The 26,910-nt window shown below is 39.4% G+C and overlaps 2 protein-coding genes across 7 annotated transcripts in view; both read right to left on the bottom strand.

Annotated features, from left to right (window-relative positions):
- Positions 1-988, bottom strand: part of LOC133550773 (SEC14-like protein 2) — a 42,204-nt gene extending 41,216 nt beyond the window's left edge. Inside the window, exon 1 of the mRNA XM_061896804.1 lies at positions 449-988. Coding sequence (XP_061752788.1) covers positions 449-502 — 54 coding nt within the window. The 5' untranslated portion in view covers positions 503-988. The remainder of the gene's footprint in view (positions 1-448) is intronic.
- Positions 989-1,955: 967 nt separating this feature from the next.
- LOC133550772 (spartin-like) lies at positions 1,956-26,597 on the bottom strand. 6 transcript variants are annotated; one of them, XR_009806376.1, is made up of 9 exons: positions 26,441-26,597; positions 22,252-22,990; positions 17,835-18,029; positions 17,596-17,746; positions 12,078-12,272; positions 7,693-7,851; positions 4,757-4,847; positions 4,305-4,586; positions 1,956-4,256 (listed from the first exon to the last, which is right to left on the bottom strand). XR_009806376.1 is itself a non-coding variant. In XM_061896801.1 (9 exons), exons 2-9 carry the CDS (start codon positions 22,987-22,989, stop codon positions 4,200-4,202), a joined length of 1,755 nt encoding a protein of 584 aa, XP_061752785.1. In that variant the 5' UTR covers position 22,990; positions 26,441-26,597; the 3' UTR covers positions 1,956-4,199. The 6 variants fall into 6 exon arrangements, 5 of the variants coding, with proteins under 5 accessions (XP_061752785.1, XP_061752784.1, XP_061752783.1 ...); XM_061896801.1 differs by having other exon boundaries at positions 4,305-4,473; XM_061896800.1 differs by adding an exon at positions 26,269-26,356 and having other exon boundaries at positions 1,956-4,473; positions 26,441-26,570.
- Between the last annotated feature and the right edge of the window lie 313 nt (positions 26,598-26,910).

The following is a 26,910-nucleotide window of genomic DNA, read 5'->3' as shown; positions in this document are numbered from 1 at the left end:
GGATAAGCGGAAGATGATGGATGGATGATTGATTGATTGATTGATTTACTTTTGACTATTTAATTGATCTCAACTCTATACACTGCTGCTGGAATTTTTTATTTTCCTGAAGGAATCAATAAAGTACTATCCATCTATCTTCTTTGTTGCACCTTCTTCAGCTGGATCATACTAATAAATTGACTCGTGTGCTTTTAATCCATTCTATGATTTAGTTCCACAAACAGATGTGCTAAAGGTCTTAAGTGTTGTACATGTGTTTTAAATCAATTCCATTTCTCATCTTTTGCTGAGGAAAAAAAAACAGTTGTACAATCTTGGGTGGCAGGTTATAGGTTGCTTTGTGCATCATTTTTTGTTGTTTGCAAACGCATCGAATCATTGCGTTCCAATATGAAAGTATTAATTTAGTCATATAATTGATTTGTGATGATTATTATCTTCTTACCTGGTGGAGAGCGTCCGCCTGTTTGGGGCTGAGGTCCCCCAGCCTCCCGCTCATGTCTGCCCGCCTGAGGATGCTCGATAAGCCGCGACTGAGTCAGTGTGCGCCGTGCTGACGCAGACCAGCCGTGCTAATCGCCACAGGCAGACTCCCGCCCCCCGCGACGCTGGCTGGCCGGCGGCGACAGTCTCCACTGAGGCCGGCTGTGAGTGAGCAGGTGACTCGGAGTCGGAGGAGAGAGCAGCGAGGTAAACATAAACATGACTCCGAGTACAGCAGCTGACGGCGCCCAAGAGTAGAAACGCGTCAAGAGGACGACCGGCTCCTAGGCTCTTTTGTGTCGCTTCTCAATTAAAACCATACATTCACGCCATATTTTGGCCATATAATGACTGGTAGCGAGTTATATGTAAAAAAATGGATGGTAAAAACAAATATCTTACCAAGTTCTCGGCATTTAGTGTTTAAATAGGCGCAATTTACGGTTTCGTAACTCGGGGAGGGAAAATGTAGGCCTCAAGCCAAACTCGACGCGTTTTAAACGCGGAATTGACGAATTAAAAAAAAACGGTCGGAGGTGGAAGTGGGGGGATTGTCACGTGGGTGAAAAATGTACCTGACTTAAAACTATTGGAAAGAAAACATTTCTTTTTTTTTTTTAAAGAATAAGCGTTTTTGGCGCTCATGCCCTTGTCGCCATTCCGTGGCGGAAGTGCGTCGCAGCGTTAGCGAAACCGGAAGTGCGGGGCGGAACTGTCTTGAGGCGTCGCAGCCGTGGCTTTTTTTCCTTTGTGACGTCAGGTCAGCTAGCGCGAGGTATAAAAAATAATATCCGAAACCTTTAAATTATTCACTAAGTTGTGATATATATATATATATGACTTATTTTAACATGTTTTCAAACATATAATATACATATATATATATGTATATATATATATATGTATATATATGTATATGTATATATATAAATATATATGTTAAAACATGTTAAAAAAATAAAAAGAAAGAATTAAAAAAATAAATAAATAAATTATGACTTATTTTAAAAAAGTTTTAACATACATATATATGTATATATATACATATATATTTATTCATACATATATATATATATATTTATATATATAGACATATACATGTCTATATATGTATATAAATATATATATATATAGACATGTATATATATATATATATGTATATATATATATATACATACACATATAAATGTATATTATATGTTTGAAAAAATATTAAAATAATTCATAATTTATTTACCATAAGATTAAGTCAATTTCCGATCCATCAAAAATATGCAATGTTTTCCTGCCCAAAAAATGTCAAAGTGTAATATTTAATGTGAACTAATTGGAACCTTAAATAAGTCAATAATTCATAACAACATTGATTTTGATTCATTATTATTTATTAACAATGACAGTTTTAAAGAAAAAAAAAACACGTAAATTATTGGGAATCCTAAAAGTACCCATTCAAAATGTTAAAATAGTTTTTCTTTTTTTTTAACCGCCTTCCGATCTATCCGTCAATGTTAAGCTTTTATTACTTTTTTAATGTTTTTGTTTTATACCTTTTTGTCAAATAAAACATGTTTTTTTTTTATGTCAAACACACGAAATATGCAACATTTTCCTGCCCCCAAAAAATGTCAAAGTGAAATATTTAATGCAAACTAATCGGAGCCTCAAATATGTCAATAATTCATAACAACATTGATTTTGATTCATTATTATTTATTAACAATGACAGTTTTAAAGAAAAAAAAACAGAAATTATTGGGAATCCAAAAAGTACCCACTCAATATGTTAAAATAAGTCATAATTTTTTTTTTATTTTTTTTTTTACCAACTTACGATTCATCCATCAATTTTAAGCTTTTGTTACTTTTTTATGTTTTGTACCTTTTCCTCAAATAAAACTTCTTTTTTTATGTCAAACACACAAAATATGCAATATTTTCCTGCCCCAAAAAATGTCAAAGTGAAATATTTAATGCAAACTAATCGGAGCCTTGAATATGTCAATAATTCATAACAACATTGATTTTGATTCATTATTATTTATTAACAATGACAGTTTTAAAGAAAAAAAAAACACGTAAATTATTGGGAATCCAAAAAGTACCCACTCAATATGTTAAAATAAGTCATATTTTTTTTCTTTTTTTTTAACCACCTTCCGATCTATCCGTCAATGTTAAGCTTTTATTACTTTTTTAATGTTTTTGTTTTATACCTTTTTGCCAAATAAAACATGTTTTTTTTTACGTCAAACACACGAAATATGCAACATTTTCCTGCCCCAAAAAATGTCAAAGTGAAATATTTAATGCAAACTAATTGGAGCCGTAAATATGTCAAAAATTCATAACAACATTGATTTTGATTCATTATTTTTTATTAACAATGACAGTTTTAAAGAAAAAAAAAACTGAAATTATTGGGAATCCAAAAAGTACCCACTCAATATGTTAAAATAAGTCATAATTTTTTTTTTTTTTTTTTTTTTACCAACTTACGATTCATCCATCAATTTTAAGCTTTTGTTACTTTTTTATGTTTTGTACCTTTTCCTCAAATAAAACTTCTTTTTTTATGTCAAACACACAAAATATGCAAGACTTTCCCCCCAAAAATGTCAAAGTGTAATATTTGATGTGAAACAATAAGTCAAAAATAATCGATGATAAGTAAATAATAATAATAATTTTTTTCTTTCTTTTTTTTTTTTTTTTACCAACTTACGATTCATCCATCAATTTTAAGCTTTTATTACTTTTTTATGTTTTTTGTTTTGTACCTTTTTGTCAAATAAAACTTATTTTTTTATGTCAAACACACAAAATATGCAATGTTTTCCTGCCCCAAAAAATGTCAAAGTGTAATATTTAATGTGAACTAATCGGAGCCTTAAATAAGTCAATAATTCATAACAACATTGATTTTGATTCATTATTATTTATTAACAATGACAGTTTTAAAGAAAAAAAAACACAGAAATTATTGGGAATCCAAAAGTACCCACTCAAAATGTTAAAATAGTTTTTCTTTTTTTTTTTCCACCTTCCGATCCATCCGTCAATTTTAAGCTTTTATTACTTTTTTAAAGTTTTTGTTTTATACCTTTTTGCCAAATAAAACATAGTTTTTTTTACGTCAAACACACCAAATATGCAACATTTTCCTGCCCCAAAAAAATGTCAAAGTGAAATATTTAATGCAAACTAATCGGAGCCTTAAATATGTCAATAATTCATAACAACATTGATTTTGATTCATTATTATTTATTAACAATGACAGTTTTAAAGAAAAAAAAACACAGAAATTATTGGGAATCCAAAAGTACCCACTCAAAATGTTAAAATAGTTTTTCTTTTTTTTTTTCCACCTTCCGATCTATCCGTCAATTTTAAGCTTTTATTACTTTTTTAAAGTTTTTGTTTTATACCTTTTTGCCAAATAAAACATTGTTTTTTTTACGTCAAACACACCAAATATGCAACATTTTCCTGCCCCAAAAAAATGTCAAAGTGAAATATTTAATGCAAACTAATCGGAGCCTCAAATATGTCAATAATTCATAACAACATTGATTCTGATTCATTATTATGTTTTGAGCGATGTGTTATTATTACTTGTTATATGTCACCTCTTGGCACTTTTATTCCACTTAATTCTGGGTGTATTAAATATTATTTAAGATGTATTTCCATGACAGATAGGACTGTAGTTCTATTTCTTGCCTTCTTCCACCTTCTTCTTCGGGTCTTGGTCCCGCGGCACTTCCGGCTCCTCCTGGGCCCCCTCTTTCTTCTGGGCCCCCTCCTTCTTCTTGACCTCCTCCTGGGCCCCCTCCTTCTTCTTGACCATGGCCTTGGCCGCCTCCTTGCCCGTGGTCTTCAGGACGGCTTTGATGCCCAGATTGTCGATGTTGTGCGCCGTCACCACCACGTTGGTGGCCGACCGCAGCGCCGTGTCGGTGGCCTGGCCCGCGTCGTCGCCGTACCTTTGGCCCCGGGTGTGGTCACAGGTGAGTGCCAGGGACAAGATGGCCTTCTTTCAGCCGGTTTTAATTGGACGCCAACACCCGACATGAGCTTTAGCAGAAACACCTCCAGACTAATCAAGCGTTATTGGAGCAATAAAAGAGCAAAATGTGATGAGTCAGCGAGTTTTTGCCTTGCCTAACAGCTTCTCCAAGCCCCGAAACCTGAAAAGACAGGAAGTGTCCCAAAGAGGAAGTGACCCATGGGCAAGGCAGGAGAGGTGGGCGGCGGCATGTTACTCACTTGTACGTCACCGTTTGCACCGTCGCCGACGACACGCTCCTGCCGATCAGCTTGGCGCTGGTCTCCAGACTGGTCCACACGGCGGTGAAACCTGGTGGGGGGTTTTTTTTTAAGTCAAAGACCACGGTCAATCTTTTTTTGTACTTCCTGTCACGTCCATATTTGGACACCAGGAAATGTTGGCAGAACTGGGAACTGATGTGACCATGAACCTGGTCAAAATATTAAACTATATATATATATATATATATATATATGTATATATATATATATATATATGTGTATATATATACATATATATTTATATGTATATATATAGTTTAATATATACATATATATTTATATATGTATATATATGTATTTATATATTTATACATATATATATAAATATATATATGTGTATACTAACGTTGGCATGTTGTTAACATACTAACATTAGCACGTTAGCATGTTAACAACATACTAACATTAGCATGTTAACAACATACTTACGTTAGTATGGTAACATACTAACGTTAGCATGTTAACAACATACTAATGTTAGCATGTTAACAACACACTAATGTTAGCATGTTAACATACAAAAGTTTGCATGTTAACATACAAAAGTTTGCATGTTAATAACATATTAACGTTAGCATGTTAACTACATACTAACATTAGCATGTTAACATGCTAAAGTTTTCATGTTAACAACATACTAACGTTAGCATGTTAACTACATACTAAACATACTAAAGTTAGCATGTTAACAACACACCAACGTTATGTTAAAATCCCACTAACGTTGGCATGTTGTTAACATACTAACATTAGCACGTTAGCATGTTAACAAAATACTAACATTAGCATGTTAACAACATACTTACGTTAGTATGTTAACATACTAACGTTAGCATGTTAACAACATACTAATGTTAGCATGTTAACAACACACTAATGTTAGCATGTTAACATACAAAAGTTTGCATGTTAACAACATATTAACGTTAGCATGTTAACTACATACTAACATTAGCGTGTTAACATACTCAAGTTTTCATGTTAACAACATACTAACGTTAGCATGTTAACTACATACTAAACATACTAAAGTTAGCATGTTAACAACACACCAACGCTATGTTAAAATCCCACTAACGTTGGCATGTTGTTAACATACTAACATTAGCACGTTAGCATGTTAACAACATACTAACATTAGCATGTTAACAACATACTTACGTTAGTATGGTAACATACTAACGTTAGCATGTTAACAACATACTAATGTTAGCATGTTAACAACACACTAATGTTAGCATGTTAACATACAAAAGTTTGCATGTTAACATACAAAAGTTTGCGTGTTAACAACATATTAACGTTAGCATGTTAACTACATACTAACATTAGCGTGTTAACATACTCAAGTTTTCATGTTAACAACATACTAACGTTAGCATGTTAACTACATACTAAACATACTAAAGTTAGCATGTTAACAACACACCAACGTTATGTTAAAATCCCACTAACGTTGGCATGTTGTTAACATACTAACATTAGCACGTTAGCATGTTAACAACATACTAACATTAGCATGTTAACAACATACTTACGTTAGTAAGTTAACATACTAACGTTAGCATGTTAACAACATACTAATGTTAGCATGTTAACAACACACTAATGTTAGCATGTTAACATACAAAAGTTTGCGTGTTAACAACATATTAACGTCAGCATGTTAACTACATACTAACATTAGCATGTTAACATACTCAAGTTTTCATGTTAACAACATACTAACGTTAGCATGTTAACTACATACTAAACATACTGAAGTTAGCATGTTAACAACACACCAACGTTATGTTAAAATCCCACTAACGTTGGCATGTTGTTAACATACTAACATTAGCACGTTAGCATGTTAACAACATACTAACATTAGCATGTTAACAACATACTTACGTTAGTATGTTAACATACTAACGTTAGCATGTTAACAACATACTAATGTTAGCATGTTAACAACACACTAATGTTAGCATGTTAACATACTAATGTTAGCATGTTAACATACAAAAGTTTGCGTGTTAACAACATATTAACGTTAGCATGTTAACTACATACTAACATTAGTGTGTTAACATACTCAAGTTTTCATGTTAACAACATACTAACGTTAGCATGTTAACTACATACTAAACATACTAAAGTTAGCATGTTAACAACACACCAACGTTATGTTAAAATCCCACTAATGGGGTGTATAAAAAAGTCAGTGTGTATCATGAATGCAAAGGATTATGAGTATTTGTTGTGTTGCGTTTATGTTGTGTTACTGTGAGGATGTTCTCTCGAAATGTGTTTGTCGTTCTTAATTGGTGTGGCTTCAAAGCGTGGCATATATATATATATATATATATATATATATATGGCCCAATGCCCGAGTAAAAAAGTTTGGACTCCTCTGTAATAATAAATACATTATTTAGTTGCATAAACATCCACAAAAGTGCGTTCCTTCAGCACCCCCTGGTGGTGTTGGTGCTGGTTTTGAACTGTTTCTAATGGTGTAAATGTTTGAGTTTGAGTTTGAGTTTGATGTTCGCTCCCTTATCGTAGCGAATATTGAAATAAGTTTGGTTGAAAAAAAAAAAAGAAAGAAAGAAAGAATGTGACAACACTGTATTCTGGGTGTTGTTGATAAATGACTTAGGCTTTGCATAGTAGAGTTTTAACTTGCAGGTCTTTGCATTCTGTTGATTCTTGATTCGATTCTTTTAATTGATAAAGAATCGTTACAAATAACAATCCCGATTCATTCGAACATCCGTTTGTTTTGGACGCCTCTCCTAGCCGCACAAACGTATTCCCACAGAATGTCTTATTATCTGAATATTTTCAATGATTGTGTGGATTTGTGAGATAGAAACAAAAGAAGTCACCTTGTAAGCCGCTGACGGCCACAAATTTGGCCCCCTCCATGTTGGACGGCTCCCCTTCTTTGCCCTTCATGGACTCCGGGATCATCTTGGCGCCGTGCTTCTTCAGGTGAGGGGCCACCTTCTCCGCCAGGTGTTCTGCCACCGTGCTCACGCCGTCCACTGCCCATCCACAACAGGTGTGTGAAGGTCACGGTGAGAACTTGGCCAGGGTGCTGACCACCTACCTGGGAGCTGACCACGTACCTAAGAACTGACAACCTACCTAGGAACTGACCAAACATCTAGGAACTGACCACATACCTACGAACTGACCACCTTCCTAGGAACTGACCACGTACCTACGAACTGACCACCTACATAGGAACTGACCATCTACCTCAGAACTGACCACCTACCTAGGAACTGACCACGTACCTAAGAACTGACAACCTACCTAGGAAATGACCAAACATCTAGGAACTGACCACATACCTACGAACTGACCACCTTCCTAGGAACTGACCACGTACCTATGAACTGACCATCTACATAGGAACTGACCATCTACCTCAGAACTGACCACCTACCTAGGAACTGACCACATACCTAGGATTCGACCACCTACCTAGTAACTGACCAAATACCTAGGATTTGACCATGTACCTAGAAACTGACCACCTACCTAGGAACTGACCACCTACCTAGGAACTGAGCACGTACCTATGAACTGACCACCTACCTAGGAACTGAGCACGTACCTACGAACTGACAACCTACCTAGGAACTGACCAAACATCTAGGAACTGACCACATACCTACGAACTGACCACCTTCCTAGGAACTGACCACGTACCTACGAACTGACCATCTACCTCAGAACTGACCACCTACCTAGGAACTGACCACGTACCTAAGAACTGACAACCTACCTAGGAAATGACCAAACATCTAGGAACTGACCACATACCTACGAACTGACCACCTTCCTAGGAACTGACCACGTACCTACGAACTGACCACCTACATAGGAACTGACCATCTACCTCAGAACTGACCACCTACCTAGGAACTGACCACATACCTAGGATTCGAACACCTACCTAGTAACTGACCAAATACCTAGGATTTGACCATGTACCTAGAAACTGACCACCTACCTAGGAACTGACCACCTACCTAGGAACTGAGCACGTACCTATGAACTGACCACCTACCTAGGAACTGAGCACGTACCTACGAACTGACCACGTGCCTAAGAACTGACCAAATACCTAGAAACTGACCCCCTACCTAGGAGCTGACCACCGACCTAGGAACTGACCACATACCTAAGAACTGACCACCTACCTAGGAACTGACCAAATACCTAGGATTTCACCACCTACCTAGGAACTGACAAAATACCTAGGATTTGACCATGTACCTAGAAACTGACCACATACCTAGGAACTGAGCACGTACCTATGAACTGACCACCTACCTAGGAACTGACCACCTACCTACGAACTGACCACGTTCCTAAGAACTGACCAAATACCTAGGAACTGACCAAGTATCTAGGAACTCACCACCTACCCAGGCACTGACCACATACCTAGGAACTGACCACCTACCTAGAAACTGACCACATACCTAGGAACTAACCACCTATCTAGAAAATGACCACCTACCTAGGAACTGACCACGTACTTAGGACCTGACCACATACCTAGAAACTAACCACCTACCTCGAAACTGACCACATACCTAGGAACTGACCACGTACCTAAGAACTGACCACGTACCTAAGAACTGACTACGTACCTAGGAACTGACCACGTACTTAAGAACTGACTACGTACCTAGGAACTGACCACGTACCTTTGAACTGACCACCTACCTAAGAACTGACCACGTACCTAGGAACTGACCACGTACCTAAGAACTGACCACGTACCTAAGAACTGACCACGTACCTAAGAACTGACTACGTACCTAGGAACTGACCACGTACTTAAGAACTGACTACGTACCTAAGAACTGACCACGTACCTAGGAACTGACCACGTACCTAAGAACTGACTACGTACCTAAGAACTGACTACGTACCTAGGAACTGACCACGTACCTAAGAACTGACCACGTACCTAGAAACTGACTACGTACCTAGGAACTGACCACGTACCTAAGAACTAAATACGTACCTAAGAACTGACTACGTACCTAAGAACTGACCTAGTACCTAAGAACTGACCACGTACCTAAGAACTGACCACGTACCTAAGAACTGACCACGTACCTAAGAACTGACCACGTACCTAGGAACTGACCACGTACCTAAGAACTGACCACGTACATAGGAACTGACTACGTACCTAAAAACTGACTGCGTACCTAGGAACTGACCACGTACCTAGGAACTAACCACATACCTAAGAGCTGACCATGTACCTAGGAACTGACTACGTACATAAGAACCTACTACGTACCTAAGAACTGACCACGTACCTAAGAACTGACTACGTACCTAAAAACTGACTACGTACCTAAGAACTGACCACGTACCTAAGAACTGACCACGTACCTAAGAACTGACTACGTACCTAGGAACTGACCACGTACCTAAGAACTGACTACGTACCTAGGAACTAACCACATACCTAAGAACTGACGATGTACCTAGGAACTGACTACGTACATAAGAACCTACTACGTACCTAAGAACTGACCACGTACCTAAGAACTGACTACGTACCTAAAAACTGACTACGTACCTAAGAACTGACCATGTACCTAAGAACTGACCACGTACCTAAGAACTGACTACGTACCTAGGAACTGACCACGTACCTAAGAACTGACCACATACCTAAGAACTGACTACGTACCTAGATACTGACCACGTACCTAAGAACTGACGATGTACCTAGGAACTGACTACGTACATAAGAACCTACTACGTACCTAAGAACTGACTACGTACCTAAAAACTGACTACGTACCTAAGAACTGACCATGTACCTAAGAACTGACCACGTACCTAAGAACTGACTACGTACCTAGGAACTGACCACGTACCTAAGAACTGACCACATACCTAAGAACTGACTACGTACCTAGATACTGACCACGTACCTAAGAACTGACTACGTACCTAAAAACTGACTACGTACCTAAGAACTGACCACGTACCTAAGAACTGACCACGTACCTAAGAACTGACTACGTACCTAGGAACTGACCACGTACCTAAGAACTGACCACGTACCTAGGAACTAACCACATACCTAAGAACTGACCATGTACCTAGGAACTGACTACGTACATAAGAACCTACTACGTACCTAAGAACTGACTACGTACCTAGGAACTGACCACGTACCTAAGAACTGACCACATACCTAAGAACTGACTACGTACCTAGATACTGACCACGTACCTAAGAACTGACTACGTACCTAAAAACTGACTACGTACCTAAGAACTGACCACGTACCTAAGAACTGACCACGTACCTAAGAACTGACTACGTACCTAGGAACTGACCACGTACCTAAGAACTGACCAAGTACCTAGGAACTAACCACATACCTAAGAACTGACCATGTACCTAGGAACTGACTACGTACATAAGAACCTACTACGTACCTAAGAACTGACCACGTACCTAAGAACTGACTACGTACCTAAAAACTGACTACGTACCTAAGAACTGACCACGTACCTAAGAACTGACCACGTACCTAAGAACTGACTACGTACCTAGGAACTGACCACGTACCTAAGAACTGACCACATACCTAAGAACTGACTACGTACCTAGATACTGACCACGTACCTAAGAACTGACTATGTACCTAAGAACTGACCACGTACCTAAGAACTGACCACGTACCTAAAAACTGACCACGTACCTAAGAACTGACCACGTACCTAAGAACTGACCACGTACCTAAAAACTGACCACGTACCTAAGAACTGACTACGTACTTAAGAACTGACTACGTACCTAAAAACTGACTACGTACCTAAGAACTGACCACGTACCTAAGAACTGACCACATACCTAAGAACTGACTACGTACCTAAAAACTGACTACGTACCTAAGAACTGACCACGTACCTAAGAACTGACCACGTACCTAAGAACTGACTACGTACCTAGGAACTGACCACGTACCTAAGAACTGACTACGTACCTAGGAACTAACCACATACCTAAGAACTGACCATGTACCTAGGAACTGACTACGTACATAAGAACCTACTACGTACCTAAGAATTGACCACGTACCTAAAAACTGACCACGTACCTAAGAACTGACTACGTACTTAAGAACTGACTACGTACCTAAAAACTGACTACGTACCTAAGAACTGACCACGTACCTAAGAACTGACCATGTACCTAAGAACTGACCACGTACCTAAGAACTGACTGACGCGCTTGGCGCCCTCTGTGGCCTGTTTGGCCACATTCAGGCTCCTGGTGAGGTGCGGGCTGACCTCAGAGGGCGTTTCTTGGGGCGAGAGGCGGGCCCGGATCTTCAGCGCCCCCTGGTTGATGGCCCTGGTGGTGGCCTCCGCCCCTCGGACCACCTCCTGACCCAACACGGTCGCCCCTGCAGAGAAGAAGAGGTCAGTGGATGGCGCCCTCGAGTGAGTCGATGCTCAGGTATCGGGAACTGGCACCGTATCGGTTCAAATGTGACCAGTAGCCATCCGTACAATTAACATCTACTAATGCGCAGAAAAGTATACTAAATTGATATTGTTGAGTACCAGAATTGGGAATTGACAGAAATTGATACTGCTGGGTGCCTGTATCTGCATGTAAGGTATCAGGAATTCGACACCGTATCGGTTCAAATTTTAACCATCGCCATTGCTGCTATTAACATTTATTTATGCGGACAAAAGTATACAAAATTGATACTGTTCGGTACCATTATTGATTCTCAGGTATCGGGAATTGTCACCGTATCGGTTCAAATGTGAACAGGAGCTAGTAACAATTATGAATGGGCACAAACCGATACAAAATTGATACTGTTGGGTACCGGTATCGATTTTAGGTGTGGGGAATTGGTCCCGTATTGGTTCAAATGTCGCCATCCCTACAATTAGTATTTATTAATGTGCACAAAAGTATACAAAATTGATACTGTTCACTACCAGTATCGATTTTCAGATATCGGGAACTGGTCCCGTATTGGTTGTAATGCAGCCATCTCTACAATTAAATGTATTAATGGGCACATATGTATACAAAATTGATATTGTATAGTACCGGTATCGATTCTCAGGTATCAGGAATTGGCACCGTATTGGTTCAAATGTGACCAGTCGCCATCCCTACAATTTATTAACATTTATTAATACGCACAAAAGTATACAAAATTGATACTGTTGGGTACCAAAATTGATTCTAAGGTATCGGAAATTGGCACCGTATCGGTTCAAATGTGAACAGTGGTCATCCTTACTATTAACATTTATTAATACACACAAACCTTTTCAAAATTGATACTGTTGAGTACCAGTATTGATTCTCAGGTATCGAGAATTGGCCCCGTATTGGTTCAAATGTCGCTATCCCTACAATTAACAATTATTAATGCGCACAAAAGTATACAAAATTGATACTGTTGGGTACCAGTATCAATTTTCATGTATCGGGAATTGGCCCCGTATCGGTTCAAATGTGACCAGTCACCATCCCTATAATTAACATTTAGTAATGCGCACAAAAGTAAACAAAATTGATAATGTCGGGCACCAGTATCAATTCTCAGGTATCGGGAATTGGCCCCGTATTGGTTCAAATGTAGCCATCTCTACAATTAAATGTATTAATGCGCACAAAAGTATACTAAATTGATACTGTTGCGTACCAGTATCGGGAATTGGCAGAAATTGATACTGCTGGGTACCAGTATCTACATGTAAGGTATCAGGAATTCGACACCGTATCGGTTCAAATTTTAACCATCACTACTATTAACATTTATTAATGCGCACAAAAGTATACAAAATTGATACTGTTCGGTACCATTATTGATTCTCAGGTATCGGGAATTGTCACCGTATCGGTTCAAATGTGAACAGGAGCTAGTAACATTTATGAATGGGCACAAAAAGATACAAAATTGATACTGTTTGGTACCAGTATCGATTTTAGGTGTGGGGAATTGGTCCCGTATTCGTTCAAAGGTCGCCATCCCTACAATTAATATTTATTAATGTGCACAAAAGTATACAAAAATGATACTGTGGACTACCAGTATCGATTTTCAGGTATCGGGAACTGGTCCCGTATTGGTTCTAATGCAGCCATCTCTACAATGAAATGTATTAATGTGCACATATGTATACAAAATTGATATTGTATAGTACTAGTATCGTTTCTCAGGTATCAGGAATTGGCACCATATCGGTTCAAATGTGACCAGTCGCCATCCCTACAATTAATGAACATTTATTAATACGCACAAAAGTATACAAAATTGATACTGTTGGGTACCAAAATTGATTCTAAGGTATCGGAAATTGGCACCGTATCGGTTCAAATGTGAACAGTGGTAATCCTTACTATTGACATCAATAATACACATAAACCTTTTCAAAAATGATACTGTTGAGTACTAGTATCAATTTTCAGGTATCGGGAACTGGCACTGTATCGGTTCATATGTGACCAGTCGCCATCCCTACAATTAAATGTATTAATGTAAAACAAAAGTATACAAAATTGATACTGTTGAGTACCAGTATTGGGAATTGGCACAAATTGATGCTTCTGGGTACCAGTATCCATATCTAATGTATTAGAAAGTTGGCACCGTATCGTTTCAAATGTGAACAGTTGCCATCTCTCCTACTAACATGTATTAAAACCCACAAAAGTATAAAAAATTGATACTGTTGAGTACCAGTATCGATTCTGAGGGATCGAAAATTGGCACCGTATCAGTTCAAATGTGAACAGTAGCCATCCCTACAATTAACATTTGTTAATACACACAAAAGTAAACAAAATTGATACTGTTGGATACCAAAATTGATACTAAGGTATCAGGAATTGGCAACGTATCGGTTCAAATGTAAACATCTCTACAATTAAATGTATTAATGTGCACAAAAGTATACAAAATTGATATTGTAGAGTACTAGCATCGATTCTCAGGTATCGGGAATTGGCCCTGTATTCGTTCAAATGTAGCCATGCCTACAATTAAATTTATTAAAGTGCACACAAGTATACAACATTGATACTGTTGAGTACCAGTATCGATTTTCCGGTATCGGGAACTGGCACGGTATCAGTTCAAATGTAAACAGTAGCCATCTGTACAATTTACATTTATTAATAAACACAAAAGTAAACCAAATTGATACTGTTACGTTCCAGTATCGATAATTGGCACTGTATCGATTCCAATGTGAACAATCGCCATCCTTACTATTATCATTTATTAATGCGCACAAAAAAATACAAAACTGATACTGTAGAGTACCAGTATCGATTCTCAGGGATCGGGAATTGGCCCCGTATTGGTTTGAACGTCGCTATCCCTACAATTAACAATTATTAATGTGCACAAAAGTATAGACAATTGATACTGTTGGGTACCAGTATAGATCCTCAAGTATTGGGAATTGGCACTGTATCGGATCAAATGTGAACAGTGGTCATCCCTACTATTAACATTTATTAATACAAACAAAAGTCTACAAAATTGATACTATACGGTACCAGTATCGATTCTCAGGTATCGGGAATTGGCACCGTATCGGTTCAAATGTGACCAGTCGCCATCCCTAGTATTAATCAACATTTATTAATACACACAAAAGTACACAAAATTGATACTGTTGGGTACTAAAGTTGACTCTAAAGTATCAGGAATTGGCACCGTATCGGTTCAAATGTGAACAGTGGTCATCCCTACTATTAACATTTATTAATACACACAAAAGTATACAAAATTGATACTGTTGAGTACCAGTATCAATTCTCACGTATCGGGAATTGGCACCGTATCGGTTCAAATGTGACCAGTCGCCATCCCTACAATTAACATTTAGTAATGCGCACAAAAGTAAACAAAATTGATACTGTTGGGTACCAAAATTGACTCTAAGGTATCAGAAATTGGCCCCGTATTGGTTCAAACGTAGCCATCTCTACAATTAAATGTATTAATGCGCACAAAAGTATACCAAATTGATACTGTTGGGTACCAGTATCAATTCTCACGTATCGGGAATTGGCACCGTATTGGTTCAAATGTGATTAGTCGCCATCCCTACAATTAATGAACATTTATTAATACGCACAAAAGTACACAAAATTGATACTGTTGGGTACCAAAATTGACTGTAAGGTATCGGGAATTGGCACCGTATCGGTTCAAATGTGAACAGTGGTCATCCCTAAAATAAATGAACATTTATTAATACGCACAAAAGTACACAAAATTGATACTGTTGGGTACCAGAAATTGACTCTAAGGTATCGGGAATTGGCACCGTATCAGTTCAAATGTGAACAGTGGTCATCCCTACTATTAACATTTAGTAATACACACAAACCTTTTCAAAATTGATACTGTTGAGTGTCGCTATCCCTACAATTAACAATTATTAATGCGCACAAAAGTATACAAAATTGATACTGTTGGGTACCAGTATCAATTTTCATGTATCGGGAATTGGCACCGTATCGGTTCAAATGTGACCAGTCGCCATCCCTATAATTAACATTTAGTAATGCGCACAAAAGTAAACAAAATTGATAATGTCGGGTACCAGTATCAATTCTCAGGTATCGGGAATTGGCCCCGGATTGGTTCAAATGTAGCCATCTCCACAATTAAATGTATTAATGTGCACAAAAGTATACCAAATTGATACTGTTAGGCACCGGTATCGGGAATTGGCACGGTATCGGTTCAAATGTGACCAGTCACCATCCCTATAATTAACATTTAGTAATGCGCACAAAAGTAAACAAAATTGATACTGTTGGGTACCAGTATCAATTTTCATGTATCGGGAATTGGCCCCGTATCGGTTCAAATGTGAACAGTCGCCATCCCTATAATTAACATTTAGTAATGCGCACGAAAGTAAACAAAATTGATAATGTTGGGTACCAGTATCAATTCTCAGGTATCGGGAATTGGCCCCGTATCGGTTCAAATGTGACCAGTCGCCATCCCTATAATTAACATTTAGTAATGCGCACAAAAGTAAACAAAATTGATAATGTCGGGTACCAGTATCAATTCTCAGGTGTCGGGAATTGGCCCCGTATTGGTTCAAATGTAGCCATCTCTACAATTAAATGTATTAATGTGCACAAAAGTATACCAAATTGATACTGTTGGGCACCGGTATCGGGAATTGGCACGGTATCGGTTCAAATGTGAACAGTGGTCATCCCTACTATTAACATTTATTAATACACACAAACCTTTTCAAAATTGATACTGTTGAGTACCAGTATTGATTCTCAGGTATCGAAAATTGGCCCCGTATTGGTTCAAATGTGACCAGTCACCATCCCTATAATTAACATTTAGTAATGCGCACAAAAGTAAACAAAATTGATAATGTTGGGCACCAGTATCAATTCTCAGGTATCAGGAATTGGCCCCGTATTGGTTCAAATGTAACCATCTCTACAATTAAATGTATTAATGTGCACAAAAGTATACTAAATTGATACTGTTGGGCACCAGTATCAGGAATTGGCCCCGTATTGGTTCAAATGTCGCCATCTCTACAATTAAATGTAAAAATGTGCACAAAAGTATAGCAAATTGATACTGTTGGGCACCAGTATCAGGAATTGGCCCCGTATTGATTCAAAAGTCATCCCCGGGGTTAGCTGGGTCAAAGGTCACGAGGTCTCTGCACAGGTGTAATGTGGAGTCTCACCTGACAAGATCCCCCCGCCCATCTTCTCACTCCAGGTGGGCAGCGGGGCTTTTTCCTTCACCGTTGCCGTTGCCCCCGGCAACATGACCTGGGGACCCAGGGGCACCGTCTCACTCAGGCTGATGACCCCTGACCCCGCGTCGTCCGGACTCTGCGGGGTTCACAGGTCAAGTGTGTGTGTGTGTGTGTGTGTGTGTGTGTGTGTGTGTGTGTGTGTGTGTGTGTGTGTGTGTGCTGACCTGCACCCTGAAGTCCGTCAGCTGCTTGATGAGGTCATGGAAGACGTCCCGGTCCTCAGCAGGCAGCTGGGAGGACAAGACCACGCCCACAAATGCACCTGACACAGGTGCCAAGGTGTCAGGGAACATGAAGATGTGGGAGGGGGCCAGCAGCACCGGCAGGGAGGGGCTGAGGGGGTACAGCCAGCCACACACCTGTAACACACACACACACACACTCTTAGCAGGCTGCATCACTACTTCCTGTTAGCTTGCTACCTCACTACTTCCTGTTAGCATGATACCTCACTACTTCCTGTTAGCATGCTACCTCACTACTTCCTGTTGGTATGCTACCTCACTACTTCCTGTTGGCATGCTACCTCACTACTTCCTGTTAGCTTGCTACCAAACATGTTACGACCGTAATTCCTGAAAGCTTGCTACGAAACTTGCTACCGAGTTACTTCCTGTTAGCTTGCTACCAGAGTACTTACAGTTAGCTTGCTACCAAACATGCTACGAGCGTACTTCCTGTTAGCTTGCTACGAAACTTGCTACCAAGTTACTTCCTGTTAGCTTGCTACGAAACATGCTACCAGCGTACTTCCTGTTAGCTTGCTACCAGTGTACTTCCTGTTAGCTTGCTACCAGAGTACTTCCTGTAAGCTTGCTACCAAACATGCTACCAGAATACTTCCTGTTAGCTTGCTGCCAAACATGCTCCCAGATACTTCCTGTTAGCTTTTTTACCTCACTACTTCCTGTTAGCATGCTACCTTACTACTTCCTGTTGGGTTGCTACCTCACTACTTCCTGTTGGCTTTCTACCTCACTACGTCCTGTTAGCATGCTGCCTCACTACTTCCTGTTAGCATGCTACCTCACTACTTCCTGTTAGCTTCCTACCTCACTACTTCCTGTTAGCATGCTACCTCACTACTTCCTGTTGGCATGCTACCTCAGTACTTTCTGTTTGCGTGCTGCCAAACATGCTACCAGAGTACTTTCTGTTAGCTTGCTACCAAACATGCTACGAGCGTAATTCCTGTAAGCTTGCTACGAAACTTGCTACCGAGTTACTTCAAGTTAGCTTGCTATGAAACATGCTACCAGGGTACTTCCTGTTAGCTTGCTACCAGAGTACTTCCTGTTAGTTTGCTACGAAACTTGCTACCAGGTTACTTCCTGTTAGCTTGCTACAAAACATGCTACCAGGGTACTTCCTGTTATCTTGCTACCAGTGTACTTCCTGTTAGCTTGCTACCAGAGTACTTCCTGTAAGCTTGCTACCAAACATGCTACCAGAATACTTCCTGTTAGCTTGCTACCAGAGTACTTCCTGTTAGCTTGCTACCAAACATGCTACCAGATACTTCCTGTTAGCTTTTTTACCTCACTACTTCCTGTTAGCATGCTACCTTACTACTTCCTGTTGGGTTGCTACCTCACTACTTCCTGTTGGCTTTCTACCACACTACGTCCTGTTAGCATGCTGCCTCACTACTTCCTGTTAGCATGCTACCTCACTACTTCCTGTTAGCTTCCTACCTCACTACTTCCTGCTAGCATGCTACCTCACTACTTCCTGTTGGCATGCTACCTCAGTACTTTCTGTTTGCGTGCTGCCAAACATGCTACCAGAGTACTTTCTGTTAGCTTGCTACCAAACATGCTACGAGCGTAATTCCTGTAAGCTTGCTACGAAACTTGCTACCGAGTTACTTCAAGTTAGCTTGCTACGAAACATGCTACCAGGGTACTTCCTGTTAGCTTGCTACCAGAGTACTTCCTGTTAGCTTTCTACCAGAGTATTTCCCCTTAGCTTGCTACCAAACATGCTACCAGAGTACTTCCTGTTAGCTTGCTACCAGAGTACTTCCTGTTAGCTTTCTACCAGAGTATTTCCCCTTAGCTTGCTACCAAACATGCTACCAGAGTACTTCCTGTTAGCTTGCTACCAAACATGCTACCAGAATACTTCCTGTTAGCTTGCTACCAAATACTTCCTGTTACCATGCTACCTCACTACTTCCTGTTGGTTTGCTACCTCACTTCTTCTTGTTGGCTTGCTACCTCACTACTTCCTGTTAGCTTGTTACCTCACTACTTCCTGTTAGCTTGCTACCTCACTACTTCCTGTTAGCTTGCTACCTCACTACTTCCTGTTAGCTTGCTACCTCACTACTTCCTGTTGGTTTGCTACCTCACTACTTCCTGTTGGCATGCTACCTCACTACTTCCTGTTAGCATGCTACCTCACTACTTCCTGTTGGCATGCTACCTCAGTACTTTCTGTTTGCGTGCTGCCAAACATGCTACCAGAGTACTTCCTGTTAGCTTGCTACCAAACATGTTACGGGCGTAATTCCTGTAAGCTTGCTACGAAACTTGCTACAGAGTTACTTCCTGTTAGCTTGCTACGAAACATGCTACCAGGGTACTTCCTGTTAGCTTGCTGCCAGAGTACTTCCTGTTAGCTTTCTACCAGAGTACTTCCAGTTAGCTTGCTACCAAACATGCTATGATCGTACTTCCTTTTGGTTTGCTACCTCACTACTTCCTGTTAGCTTTCTACCTCACTACTTCCTGTTAGCATGCTACCTCACTACTTCCTGTTGGCATGCTGCCTCAGTACTTTCGGTTTGCGTGCTGCCAAACATGCTACCAGATTACTTCCAGTTAACTTGCTACCAAACATGCTACGAGTGTACTTCCTGTTAGCTTGTTACGAAACTTGCTACCAGGTTACTTCCTGTTAGCTTGCTACGAAACATGCTACCAAGGTACTTCCTGTTAGCTTGCTACCAAACATGCTACCAGAAGACTTCTTGTTAGCTTTCTACCAGAGTACTTCCTATAAGCTTGCTACCTCGCTACTTCCTGTTAGCTTGTTACCAAACATGCTACCAGAATACTTCCCGTTAGCTTGCTACCAGAGTACTTCCTGTTAGCTTGCAACCTCACTACTTCCTGTTAGCAAGCTACCTCACTACTTCCTGTTAGCTTTCTACCTTACTACTTCCTGGTAGCTTCCTACCTCACTATTTCCTGTTAGCTTGGTACCAGAGTACTTCCTGTTAGAAAGCTACCAAACATGCCACCAGAGTACTTGCTGTTAGCTTGCTACCAAACATGCTACCAGCATACTTCCTGTTAGCTTGCTACCAAGCATGCTACCAGCGTACTTCCTGTTAGCTTGGTACCAGAGTACTTCCTGTTAGTTGCTATCAAACATGCTATGATCGTACTTCCTTTTGGTTTGCTACCTCACTACTTCCTGTTAGCTTTCTACCTCACTACTTCCTGTTAGCATGCTACCTCACTACTTCCTGTTGGCATGCTGCCTCAGTACTTTCTGTTTGCGTGCTGCCAAACATGCTACCAGAGTACTTCCAGTTAGCTTGCTACCAAACATGCTACGAGCGTACTTCCTGTTAGCTTGTTACGAAACTTGCTACCAGGTTACTTCCTGTTAGCTTTCTACGAAACATGCTACTAAGGTACTTCCTGTTAGCTTGCTACCAAACATGCTACCAGAAGACTTCTTGTTAGCTTTCTACCAGAGTACTTCCTATAAGCTTGCTACCTCACTACTTCCTGTTAGCTTGTTACCAAACATGCTACCAGAATACTTCCCGTTAGCTTGCTACCAGAGTACTTCCTGTTAGCTTGCAACCTCACTACTTCCTGTTAGCAAGCTACCTCACTACTTCCTGTTAGCTTGCTACAAGAGTACTTCCTGTTAGCTTTCTACCTTACTACTTCCTGGTAGCTTCCTACCTCACTACTTCCTGTTAGCTTGGTACCAGAGTACTTCCTGTTAGAAAGCTACCAAACATGCTACCAGAGTACTTGCTGTTAGCTTGCTACCAAACATGCTACCAGCATACTTCCTGTTAGCTTGCTACCAAGCATTCTACCAGCGTACTTCCTGTTAGCTTGGTACCAGAGTACTTCCTGTTAGCTTGCTATCAAACATGCTACGAGCGTACTTCCTGTTAGCTTGCTACCAAACATGTTACCAGGGTACTTCCTGTTAGCTTGCTATCAGAATACTTCCTGTTAGCTTGGTAGTCTTTTGATACCCGGCGCCGTTTTGGAAATAAGCTAATGTATTCTACATTAGCATGCTAAGGTTTTATGCTAGCATTTTTGCTAACTTCATTCATTTATACCTAAAAATTATGACTTTCGATACTTGGCGCCATCTTAAACATATGCTAACTTCTCCAGGTCAGATTCCGGGGGGTCAATAACGGCCTCTGTGAGGTTCGCTCCCTCCGGCGCCAACACAACAGGAACGCTGAGTCATCAGTTAGCGTCTCCATTGTGGTGGAGCGGAACAAAGGCCTCTTTTGTTCCGCCCAATCACAATCCAGTGTTAAAAAGTGGAACAAAGGAAGTGGAACTAGTAAAGATTTGGTTTTGTACTCACATCCAGAAAGACCGGCCCGCGTCCACCGGCCGGGTCCTGGGACTGGGCGTCGAAGGCAACGATGCGGAGGTACCCGGGCTGGGAGAGGGCGCTCACCTGCCCGCCGGGCGCCACGAAGAACATCTGCACCCCCGAGGGGATCAGCAGCAGCTCGCTCCGGTTCTCCAGTTCGGCTCCGCTCCACTCCCCCGGTGCCGGGGTGTGTGCCAGGCTGAGGTGTCCGTCCGCGGGCTGCGGGCTGTAGACCGGGGGCAGAGCCTGGGCCTGGGCCTGGGCCGGGGGCTCGGACATGTCGGGCGGGGCTCTCCTGGCCGGGAGGGGCGGGAGCGTGTTGAGGGGGCCGGCGCCGGGAGGGATGGAGGGGTAGAGGTGCTGGAGGGGGTTGTGGGCGGGCACCGGCGGGTAGAGGCTGGGGGTGAGCGCCATGAGCAGCCGCCGCCTCTGGCCAGCAGGGGGCGCGTGCGAGGCGTCCAGGCCGGAGAGGTGGGTGCTGAAGGTGGCCAGGGTGCCCTGCATCCGCCGCTGCAGCTCCCTGGCCCGGTCCCACAGGGGCCCCTGGTGACGGGGCCCCGAGGTGGGCACCCCCAGCCCGTGCATGAGGTGCTGCTGGCCCTTGAGGTAGTACTCCTCCGCCTTGGCCCGGTCACCGCCCTCCTCCAGGGACACACCCCGGCTCAGGACCTGGAAGGCCAGCTCGTACTGGTCCTTGATCAGCAGCAGTTCTGCCGGCTCCGACATGCTAGACACAAAACACAACACTATTTACTGTCTACTACTACTACTACTAGTATTTAGTACTACAACTGTGTACTACTACTGTGTACTACATACATGTATTTATTACTACTACTGTGTACTACTACTGTGTACTAAATACATGTATCTATTACTACTAATCTGTACTACTACTGTGTACTACATACATGTATTTATTATTACTACTGTGTACTACATACATGTATTTATTACTACTACTGTGTACTACTCTGTACTACATACATGTATTTATTACTACTACTCTGTACTACTACTGTGTACTACATACATGTATTTATTAGTACTACTCTGTACTACATACATGTATTTATTACTACTACTGTGTACTACTACTCTGTACTACATACATGTATGTGTTACTACTACAGTGTACTACAACTGTGTACTACATATTACTACTACTACTGTGTACTACATACATGTACTGATAACTACTACTGTGTACTACTACTGTGCACTGCATACTACTACTACAATTGTGTATTACATACAAGTATTTATTACTACTATTGTGTACTACTACAGTGTACTTCACACTAGTATTTATTACTACTACTACTGTGTACTACATTCATGTATTTATTATTACTATTACTGTGTACCACTATGTGTACTACAAACATGTATTTATTACTACAACTGTATACTACACATTAGTATTTATTACTACTAATGTGTACTACTACTGTGTACTACATACATGTATTTATTACTACTACTGTGTACTACTACTGTGTACTACATACATGTATTTATTACTACTACTGTGTACTACTACTGAGCGGAAGAAGATGGATGGATGGACGTACTACTACTGTATACTTCATACATGTATTCATTACTACTACTGTGTACTACTACTGTGTACTAGATACATGTATTTATTACTACTACTGTGTACTAGTACTGTGTACTAGATACATGTATTTATTACTACAACTGTATATTACATATTAGTATTTATTACTATTACTGTGTACTACTACTGTGTACTATATACATGTATTTATTACTACTACTGTGAACTACATACATGTATTTATTACTACTTCTGTGAACTACTATGTACTAAATACATGTATTTATTACTACTACTGTGTACTACTACTAAGCGGAAGAAAATGGATAGAGGGATGTACTACTACTGTGTACTCCATACATGTATTTATTACTACTACTGTGTACTACATACTAGTATGTATTACTACTACTGTGTACTACTACTGTGACCTAAATACATGTATTTAGTGCTACTATTGTGTACTACATACATGTATTGATTACCACTACTGTGTAATACTACTGTGTAATACATACTACTACTACTGTGTACTACATACTAGTATTTACTACTGTGTAATACATACTACTACTATTTATTACTACTACTGTGTACTACTACTGTGTACTACATACATGTATTTATTACTACAACTGTATACTACATATTAGTATTTATTACTACTACTACTGTGTACAACATGCAAGTTTTTATTACTACTACTATGTACTACTACTGTGTAATACTACTGTGTACTACATACATGTATTTATTACTACTACTGTGAACTACATACATGTATTTATAACTACTTCTGTGAACAGCTACTATGTGGTACGGATATGTATTTATTACTACTGCTGTGTACTACATACTAGTATGTATTATTACTGCTACTGTGTACTACTACTGTGTACTATGTACATGTATTTATTACTACTACTGTGTACTATATGCTAGTATTTATTACTACTACGCTATACTACTACTGTCTACTACATACATGTATTGATTACTACTACTGTGTAATACTACTGTGTAATAAATACTACTACTACTGTGTACTACATACTAGTATTTATTACTACTACATACTAGTATGTATTACTACTACTGTGTACTACTACTGTGACCTAAATACATGTATTTAGTGCTACTATTGTGTACTACATACATGTATTGATTACTACTACTGTGTACTACTACTGTGTGATACATACTACTACTACTGTGAACTACATACTAGTATTTTTACTACTACTGTGTACTACATACTAGTATGTATTACTACTACTGTGTACTACTACTGTGACCTAAATACATGTATTTAATGCTACTATTGTGTACTACATACTAGTATTTATTACTACTTCTGTATACAACATACATGTATTTATTGCTACTACTGGGTACTACCACTGTGTACTACTACTGTGTACTACATACATGTATTTATTCCTACTACTGTGCACTACTACTCTGTACTAAAACATGTATTTATTACTACTACTGTGTACTACTACTCTACACTGAGTATAAATGTATTTATTACTACTATTGTGTACTATTACTCTGTATTAAATACATGTATTTATTACCACTAATGTGTAATACTACTGTGTACTACATACAACTATTTAGTACTACTACTGTGTACTACATACTAGTATTTATTATGACTACTGTGTACTACTACTGTGTACTACATACATGTATTTATTACTACTACTGTGTACAACCACTATGTGCTACATATTGTACTAGTATGTATAACTACTGCTGTGTACTAAATACCAGTATTTATTACTACTACTGTATACTACATACAAGTATTTATTACCTCTGTCCTACTACTGTATAAAAACATGTATTCACATACACTTCTACTGTATACTACTACTGTATACTACATACAAATATGTATTACTTATCCACTACTACTGTATACTACATACAAATATGTATTACTTATCTACTACTACTGTATACTACATACAAATATTGATTTCTTCTACTTTTGATCTGCTACAGTATCCTACGTATAAATATTTACTTTTACTTCTGTACTAGTACTGTATACTAATACAGCATGCTACATAATAATATGATTGCTTCTGTACTAGTACTGTAAGTGTATACATAAAAACATGATGACTTGTGTACTAGTGCAGTATAAAGATGAATGTAATGTACAGAGGATGTAAACAATATAATAACAATATAAAGATGAATGTTATGTAAAGGTAGAACAAAATAAATAGTATCCTACATACAAACATGATGACTTGTGTACTAGTACAATATAAAGATGAATGTTACGTAAAGGTAGAACAAAATAAGAAACAGTATCCTACATACAAACATGATGAGTTGTGTACTAGTACAATATAAAGATGAATGTTACGTAAAGGCAGAACAAAATAAGAAGACAACATGTAAACAGGTGCACGCAGGTGTACAGGTGCACGCAGGTGAGTTGAGGTGTTCCAGTTTAACCTGCAGGACCAGAACGCCTGAGGTCGCCTGCTCAGCAATGATGTCAAACATCTTCCACGAGAAGAAGTCGAGTCTTAGTGTTAGTAGGCTTATCAGGAATCCACAAGTCAACAAAATAAAACAATTTTGACTCACCTTGACTACAAGAAGTTGACTTCCTGCCGGAAAAATAAAAGCGCCACAAAATTCCACCTGGGAGTTAAAAAAAGAAGACCGTCTGACTTAAATGCCTGCTGCTCACTAAAATGTGCTCTTGGCATGTGAGTCATATTTACATACTTCTCTCCACCTGCCGCACCTCCTGCACGTCACTTCCTGCTTTCACAATAAAAGCCTCACATTGAAGATTGCATTTCATTCTGCCTTACAGGAACTAAGTTGACACGCTAACAATGGAATGTTTCAATTGAGTGTTATTACAAAATATATTACACTTAATTTGCTAAAAAAAAAAAAATTAAGTGTAATATGGTAGCATGCTAAAATGCTAACTGTAACATGCGGCAGGAACCAAAATATGTCACTCAAAGCTGTTGACCTGATTTTTTTTTTTTTTTTTATGCCCCACTGTGGGATGAATAAAATATTATCTTAGTTACAAAAAA

Source organism: Nerophis ophidion, linkage group LG04 (assembly GCF_033978795.1).
Source record: "Nerophis ophidion isolate RoL-2023_Sa linkage group LG04, RoL_Noph_v1.0, whole genome shotgun sequence".
NCBI classification, from domain to species: Eukaryota; Metazoa; Chordata; class Actinopteri; order Syngnathiformes; family Syngnathidae; genus Nerophis; species Nerophis ophidion.
The sequence above is the reverse complement of the archived record's forward strand: the minus strand, read 5'-3'. Positions and strand labels throughout refer to the sequence as shown.